This window comes from Eufriesea mexicana, unplaced genomic scaffold (assembly GCF_001483705.2).
Source record: "Eufriesea mexicana isolate 0111107269 unplaced genomic scaffold, ASM148370v2 scaffold320, whole genome shotgun sequence".
NCBI lineage: Eukaryota > Metazoa > Arthropoda > Insecta > Hymenoptera > Apidae > Eufriesea > Eufriesea mexicana.
Genome location: NW_016908532.1, coordinates 1,088,121 through 1,096,801, shown reverse-complemented (window position 1 = coordinate 1,096,801; position 8,681 = coordinate 1,088,121). Strand labels below are relative to the sequence as shown.

Genomic DNA, 8,681 nt, shown 5'->3' with positions numbered 1-8,681 from the left:
CCCCCCCCCCCCGCCCCGGCCGCTCTCTCTGTTTGTCAATCTCTTTCACTCTTTCACTCTTTTGCTCACTCACTCCTCCTTTCCTCCGCCCCTTCTTGTTTTCGGTTGCGTAATCTTTATAGCATACAACGTATAGTGTATATTAATGTTTTATTTCTGATATAAGAAGCATCATAATAATTATGTATAAATTGATGCGCTAACAGAACGAACTTGTAAGAGAGATTAGAAGTTAGCTCTTTCAGACGTATTAAGATATTTTAGATAGATTAGTAGAAATTTTTAGGAACGAAAGGGAATTATAAAGCGAGGAATTGCAAGTGTGATTAACGTAATTGTTGTTACCTGACGATTGAAACTGTTTCCGTTGAGATCAGCATTAACTCGGAATATGAATAAATAAGCAATACGATTAAGTAAATCTTATTTATCCGAAAAGGTAGAATATAGTTATTGGCTATAGGAATTGATATCCTTATCAAATCATTTGAAATCATTCGGCAATTTTGTTCTTAGAAAGATAAGGGCACTAGAAGGAAACACGGTTTATTTTCCGAAAGAAATGTGACATTACGATTAATAGGCAAATAAGATAACTTTTAGTTTGTTTGAAATTAGACACGAAGGTCGAAAGTTGCTTACATTTAAGTAAACATTAATTTTGTTTATATTCTTTTATCGACGTTTCTCATACGCGCGTATGTATATTGAAATTGTTTCATAGTTAGCTGGAATAAATTTAATTTTTGCAAATCGTTTCATTTAACAAACATATAAATGTTGTTTTTTGCTTGGTGAAATAAAACAGCTTAAAAATTTGTCTTTATTTTGGTTAGAAATGGTTTTCTGCTCGTTATAAGGTGTTTTGGTTACGAAACGACCGATCAATGGAAAGGTTTAATAGTTGTTCAGTGGTAGAAGTAAGAAAAAGTATATTTACCGTAACGAAGTTGGTAAGATCGTAAAGATGGAACGAAAATGTTGCGTGGCGTTGTGCTGTTACGGTTATCGACGGAAGAAATTGTTCTCGTATCGCGCGCAACCTTTGAATTCTATAGTTACCATGAATGTATTATTTTGCAATGGATCAACGATCTTGAACTCTGAACTGGATCGACGAAAAGTGATTGGAGCTTTCGCTCGGGGGTCGTTCTCGATTCGAAAAGACACGCTTCGAATAAGTCTTAATATTTTACGTAAAATCTGCAAGAGACGTAGGAAGAAGAAAGATAGAAAGGTGAAAAGTGTTTTAGTAAAGAGGGGAACGAGACAAAGTTAGTTTATCGCGAAAGTGTGTCGGATCCCCTGATATTTTCAAGAAGCATAAAATGATACTACAGGGTACGGATGATAAGGTAGCTCGTTGTAGTGATCACGGGAACTAGACTGCTTATATATAAGCGGCGCACGTTATTTTTCTAGTTAGAGTTTCGTTCCAGTGCTCTTCCGCTAAATATTCTGGATACCGAGAGACCGAGAAACTGCTCTTGCTTTAATCGTGTCGTTCATTCGCTGCTATAATTGCACTTCATTTTTCCGCCATGGCCAATGACAATCTCACCGCTATTCTTTACGGTATCAACGATATTAGGCTGGTTAGTATCGCAATATTATAATATAACAAATAAATTATATCCCGATTACGTTCTCTTTCTCTCTTTTCCTCTTGAGCTATAAATTTCGATAGTGAATGTTTTTGACGTATCGCGAACCGTTTATGAGATAAATTTTCAAATTGAGAATGTCCTTGGAATTATAAAGCTAATGGCTATAAACAAATTTTCTTTCATAGAAACAAGGGTAAATAACGTTTAGCTGTCGATAACTTTATCGTGCACTCGCGATTCGTTTACATAAACGTTTAATGGAATATTTCTGGAAACGTTTTCAGATGTCTTTTATATTCATTCTAGCTAGAGATAACGGCAATGTCTATCCTCGTAGTTTACCATTAGATATTTCAAGTTTGGCAATTCCGACAAAGCCGTGAAATAAAGAGTAGAAGGAAGAATTAAGAAAAGGAAAAGGAAAAGGAAGAGTTACGTTGCTTCGATTAAACTATTATCTCGATTTAACTTCATTTCTTTATCTGCGTTTCTTATCGTTCGAAACGGTTATTGCCGTTAGTACAATTAACATTTGGAACGGATATTGTCATAAATGATACAATCGTTTACGCACGTACAAGGACAAGATACACCATTTTCGCCATTATTCGTTCGTTATTTGTGATTATCCGCGTGATCAATCTATGCCGTGTTACGTTACGTGCACGTAGAACAAGCTCTCCGGCGTAGCACTTGTATCGTTGTTGTGTCGCTATGTCGTTTCTCTTTCGAAACGAAATCTTACGGTATTTCAAATCGAACACGTTCGTTTCGCTTTTATTTCTATTCCTCGTATTATGCTTATCGCGTTGCGAAACGCGACGTTTCCTATAAAATAGGAAGCGGTACTCGTGTACTTTTATTAGTAAATAAATGATTATCGATCAAAGATACGACTTCTTTTTGAACTTTATCCAATATTTGATTAATTTTCAACGTTCAAGCTTGCGAATATAAACGAATATATCATAAATATGCTCCCATGGTACACGATTGACTTCAGTTTATGTTCTCTTCGATTACAGGAACAAACTCCAGTTGAGGAACCTGATGAAAATGGTAAGTTCCTTTCGATCTTGTTTAATCACCGTCTAAGAGACGGAGCATATCGTTTAATTTTTAGAACGGTTGACAATTTTTCAGCTACTTTAAATTTTCATATTTCTTTTTCAGAGGTACTCATACAGATGGGTTGCGTTGGAATTTGTGGTTCCGATGTTCATTACTGGGTGAATGGTAGAATAGGTGACTTTGTGGTGCGGCAACCTATGATCATAGGTCACGAGGCTTCCGGAGTGGTCGTCAAGCTTGGTAAAAATGTGACAAATTTGAAGGTACGTGCTTATAGATTATTTAAAAAATAACATTATGACACGAAATCGAGAAGATATCATTTCCGAGGTTGCGATGCATGCATGCATGTATCGATGTCACAATCACAGTCGTATTATATTCCTGGTAACAAATAAATCTTCGTAAAATTAAAGATTCTTTACGATACATGCTATTCTCATAGAAGTAAGCACGAACCGTATATTTCGAAAATATACATACCTATCGGATGCCTATCACGGCTAGTATTTCGTGACTCTGAAATGTATGTATGTACAGTTTGTTTTTGTTCATCGTTGCTTGTATACACGTGTAGCGACTAGTTTGCTAGATTTAGGAATCTAGCGACACGAGAGAGCACAGCTACTTGCTTTTTAACGCTTAACAAATGTTTGACTTAGGTTGGCGATCGAGTGGCTATCGAACCTGGAGTGTCGTGTCGATTGTGTAACTATTGTAAAGAAGGCCGTTATAATTTGTGCAAGAAAATGGTGTTTTGCGCTACTCCTCCGGTACACGGAAATTTAAGGCGTTTCTATAAACACGCTGCCGACTTTTGTTTCAAGTAAGTTAATACCATTTCTTTTTTCTTACCTCTTTGCATTGCATTTTGTCATCCGATTCGACGCGAGTATGTATGTATATCCTATATATATATATATATAGTTGCACGATAACTGTCCTCTTCTTTCCTCTCTCTCTCTCCCTCTATCTTTGCCGTGTTCGCTCGATTAGATTCAATATAGAGACGACAATGTTTGTAATTGTGAAAATTGTTGGCTTACATTGCAGATTACCAGAGCATGTGTCGTTGCCTGAAGGAGCGTTATTGGAGCCGTTATCAGTCGGTGTACATGCTTGTAAGCGAGCGAACATTGGTATTGGTTCGAAGGTTTTAATTTTGGGAGCAGGACCGATCGGCCTGGTATCGTTGTTGGTAGCGAAAGCAATGGGAGCCAACAAAATCGTTATAACCGGTAGGTTTTCTCTTGGTGAAACATTTGCCATCTATAATTAAGGTTGAATCTTCTGCTTCTTAGATTTGGAACAAAATAGATTGGATCTGGCGAAGAAACTTGGTGCTAATGTAACATTGTTGATGAAGAAAAAAGATACGGAAGCGGAGACTGTACAGAGAGTTATCGAGGCTATGGGAGAAGAACCTGACAAGACGATCGATGCGTGTGGAGCAGAGTCTACGATTCGCTTAGCGATTCTCGTAAGTCTTCCTTCTCGTTTCTACATCTTTCTTCGTTTTTATCGATCGAATTCGTTGCTATCGATTGCAAGTGGTAATGGTATAACGGTAGGAAAGAATTTCGAGTAAAATATACCGTGAATTTTTAGGCGACCAGACCCGGTGGAGTAGCTGTTTTGGTAGGCATGGGTGCACCGGAGGTGAAAATCCCGTTAATTCATGCACTAGTAAGGGAAGTCGATATCAGAGGCGTATTTCGATACGCAAACGAGTACGTATTTTTTATTTTTCCTGATAATTGCATTTGCTGCTACAATTATTTATATACCGCATACTTCGTATCGTCTGACCATGGGTTACCTTGAGCTAGCATAATCGTGATTTCTTGCGATGCACGATACCAGGATTATTGCGTCTTATCGTACGCATCATATCGGGAAAAATCGAATTAACGTTTCGAATGGAAAATAATTTGCCGTTATCGTTGCCGAAGATAAGGAAAATGGTGAAAGTTTGCAACCGCGTTTTTCGATAGAAAGATTACGTCTTAGACTTACACGTCTAATTGGACTACTGTGTTTTAAAGAGGAATTAGGAAGGGAGAGATATTATATCGCATTTTCATATCTGTATCCGAACTATCTTGTCTCTATTAACGACGGTACGATGAAAAGGTGCAGAGGTATAAAGGTGTGCAAAGCTACGTAAACGGCTCAAACAGAGACACGTATAATTTCCATGTTGTAACGTAATATTGTTACATATTGTTACATATTAAGTAATGAAATTTTGCATTGTATCTTTTTAGCTATGCCGATGCGCTGGAACTTTTGGCATCCCGAAAAATAGACGTGAAACCGTTGATTACTCATAATTATAAAATAGAGGAAACCGTTAAAGCTTTCGAGACGTCCAAGTCGGGACAAGGAAACGTGGTGAAAGTTATGATACACTGTAATTAGAAAAGTTTACGACGAACGAAAGGGAATTAGATTTGAACGTCGTGACAAGGTCTAGTAATCGTGAAACGTGTGCGAATTGAGCAGGCGATGATTCGAAATTTAATCGTGAGCCATATTATCGTTATTGTTAACGTTGAACCTATTGTTTTCACGAAGTTTAATAATGCTTTTATGCGTTTTACACGACACTGTTATTGAGCGCATTTGAATTATTGACAAAACATAAATGAAATGTATCTGAACTTCCGAGGCTAATGGTAATTAGCTCACGCTAATTATGCATATTTAGTTACACTGTGTATATATATACCTGTACTTTTGTTTTTTCTTGTTTTTAATTAGTGACATATATTGGTTCGTGTTATGCTAAACGATATTGCGTTGTACGCGGCAGGCACGCGTAGGCATGAACCATTCCCTTTTTTACAGATTTATTTTAACGCTGGATAATCAATGTATATAAGTATGTAGCGTATGTTACGAAATAGCTGTCCGCAACGCAGGCTAGGATAGAAAATTTTTCTCATTTTTACGATTCTGTTATGTCGATGTACTCTAATTGGTGTAGTTGTAACACGAGGATCCTACGTGCAAAATCGTTCGTGCGATCATCGTCCCGTTGTAAATCTTATAAAGGCAAGATAAATAAAAATTCCAGTAGTTATCGCTTCGATGCCTTCTCGTGTGATTTATCATTGACGATTAATGCAGATTTTTCACCCGTGTAATTTAATAACGACAAGTTGCCAATATGCGAACTATAGAAAGGATAACTCGCGTTATAATATGTACATTGTACATACGCGTATTTTTACATTTCTCGATAAACGAATAATCGTGTCCGAATTGGATATTTGTTGTATGATATTCAGTCATTGTTCATTATCAATATTACCATTTATGCTATTTATACATAACGTGCGCATTGAAAATGGAGATCAACAGACACAGAGAGAGAGAGAGAGAGAGAGAAAGAGAGAGAGAGAGGGGTGGGGGGGGGGGGGGGGGGGGGGGGAGGTAGAGAGAGCGAGGATTCCGGAGTACTTTACCCGGGATAAGCCTATCGATTGCATACGTTTTGCAGAGTGAATCGAATAAACGTAACGTTCCAACGTACCGGTTAAGATTTCTGCGCAAAGAGATTGACAAAAATTTGACGCGTCGACATGTTGGAAATAAAATAGTAGAGTGACGCAGGAGATGGAAGTTACGTCGAGCGTTGGCTTCCAATGGTTTTCAATGAATCAGAAGTATTCGCGAGGAGAAACTTAACCATCTGTGATATTGTCTGCCAACAATGACACTGCATGACTTCTTCTATTAGCCTTCTACGTTACCCGAGTGGTACTTGGAACGTGCAGTCTGTTTTAGAGTTTTTGATCTTTTGTCCAGACACGCAACACGTAGTTCCTACCTAGCTAATATGCCGCTGTTTTATCTCGAGTTCGAATTCTATTTCGTTCTCTACTCGTCGCAGGGTGTACTTGCGTACCTTGTACCCTGTGTATCCTCGACAGAACTGGAGACGAGGCAAGATGTTACGAGTCGAAATGGTTGACGACGAGACGCAGTTATGTGAAAAGCAGAGCGAAACCCATCATCTCTCGGCGTGGTGCAACAACCTGTGCCGGTCTCTATAGTTTCTCGATTCGCATCACTTCGAAGCGATGATCGATGAAACGTTTGCCGAAATTGTCCGAAAGGATCGTAGTCCTTAGAGAGGAGTCGCATTCGCGAGACCGATCTCGGTGGTTAGTTGTCGAGGGAGGTTGTATCTAATTTACTGGAAGCAGCAAGTTGGTAGAAAGTTTGGAGGGATGTGAAGAGAATAACGAAGGCGATTAGTATCGACGGGATGGTTTGAAGGAGGATTTGCGATCGAGAGGTGGAATAGGAGGAGGGAGAGGCAGAGAGGAGAGCAGATCGTTTGAAAAAGCATCGAGTGGTACATTATTGGGGACGGTGGATAATTAATTAGAGTGGCAGCCGGGAATGTAAACAGAGATTCAGTGGGACGAGACGAAGCGGTAGATTTGGTTCGGCCGACTGGAAGATTTCGGTGTATTCGGTTCGGTCTTTGGGGCAAACATAATCGACGTCGTTGCGTTTCCCTCGAGAATCGGCGTCAACGTGGATGTCGACATGGCGGTGAATGGCGACGGAATGGACGCGCGAATAGCGGTGGTTCTCTTAGTCCAGCAGAATCGAAAAGATTGTCTCTCCTCTGCCGAAACAATCCTACCAATGATCCTGCGATTTCTCGTGTATTTACATTCTATGGTTGGCCATTTTCCATCCCACGTGTATATACACGTACCTACGAACCTGTGTAGTATATCCGAGTACGCTAATAGAACAGATCGATTCGTCTATCCTCGGAGAATTTTCTGTAAACGTTAATTGTTTGCGAGGATGATCCGTGACACGCGGTGCGTTAGATTCGATCAGTGTCCGCTTATTAATTAGCAAAAGTAGATACGCGTGTGCAAATGGTCGGTTGTGTTCGTTTGCGTCGGGACATGGAAAACGGAATGGGATTTGAAAGCGATAGCGGAGGAAGAGAGGAAAGGCGAAAAAGGGATAAACAGAATATGGCAAGGAGGTAACGAAAATCTTTTTCTCACGTTCGATTTACGCGCGATTTACGCGCACGTGCTTTACATGCGCGGAGCGAGTTGGATGATCGATTCGATGCTCTCCGATTTCTAACGAAAGATTTACGGTTTCGAATTAATCGAAGGTTCTCGGAGGAAATTTGCTCGGACAGAAATTCGAACGGATTGCAGCGTGGCGTTTTCGATCGATAGGAATATATTATACGAAACGAAGCTGGACAGTTTACATGGTGCACGGGTCGGTAAACCGCAAGTAGATTCGCTTTCACTCTGCGGTTTTCTCGCGCAGCGATACACGCGCATACGAGAAAGCACGATATTTTGCTTTAGAAGCGGAAGGATATATGGAGGGTGTATGGTGGATGTCACGGAAGTGACGCGATACGTCTTCCCGTTCCTGACTTGCGGTCTCCCGATCACGACTCTTCGCTTAACCGATCGTATTCGAACGGCTACGACTCTACGATCGGCTGCGAAAGGTCTTTTCGAAATTCCCCTTTCTTTATAACGATTTTCCCTCAAATTTTCCTCCTCGTCCAACCGATCTCTCTTTCGCCTCTACCGTTCTGCACCGTTTCTATCGCGTATCTATCTTAGGCAAACGCGAGATATTAGATCTCTAATTAACATTACAGAATGTCAAAAAACATTCTCTTTTCGTCCCAACTCGATATATTCTCTGATTATTAATTAGCCATTGCACCCGCTTGGTCGAGGAACCTTGAATCGAGCAACGAGGATTTCAACGATCGGTTAGTACATATACCATACTATATGCGCGTAGTACCTGAAAATATGGAGAGATTACAAGGTCGCGAACGTAGTTACGCGAGGAAACGAGGAAGAGGGACGATAAATGTCGGGAAAAAGGAGCCGTGCTCGGACATCTTGGACGTCCATTTTGATATTCGACTGGAACAAGATTTGACAGAAACTTATGGTTCGACCGATGCTCGATGTTGCAGGT

General features: G+C 39.9%; 1 protein-coding gene across 2 annotated transcripts; it reads left to right on the top strand.

The window, feature by feature from the left end:
• The first annotated feature begins 1,207 nt into the window (after positions 1–1,207).
• On the top strand, positions 1,208–5,793 carry LOC108556260 (sorbitol dehydrogenase). 2 transcript variants are annotated; one of them, XM_017912275.1, is made up of 9 exons: positions 1,208–1,355; positions 1,423–1,595; positions 2,633–2,666; positions 2,781–2,941; positions 3,341–3,504; positions 3,732–3,916; positions 3,980–4,158; positions 4,287–4,408; positions 4,946–5,793. In XM_017912275.1, the coding sequence occupies exons 2-9, from the start codon at positions 1,542–1,544 to the stop codon at positions 5,097–5,099; spliced, it is 1,053 nt and encodes a 350-aa protein (XP_017767764.1). In that variant the 5' UTR covers positions 1,208–1,355; positions 1,423–1,541; the 3' UTR covers positions 5,100–5,793. The 2 variants fall into 2 exon arrangements, with proteins under 2 accessions (XP_017767764.1, XP_017767763.1); XM_017912274.1 differs by having other exon boundaries at positions 1,208–1,595.
• The last annotated feature ends 2,888 nt before the right edge of the window (positions 5,794–8,681 follow it).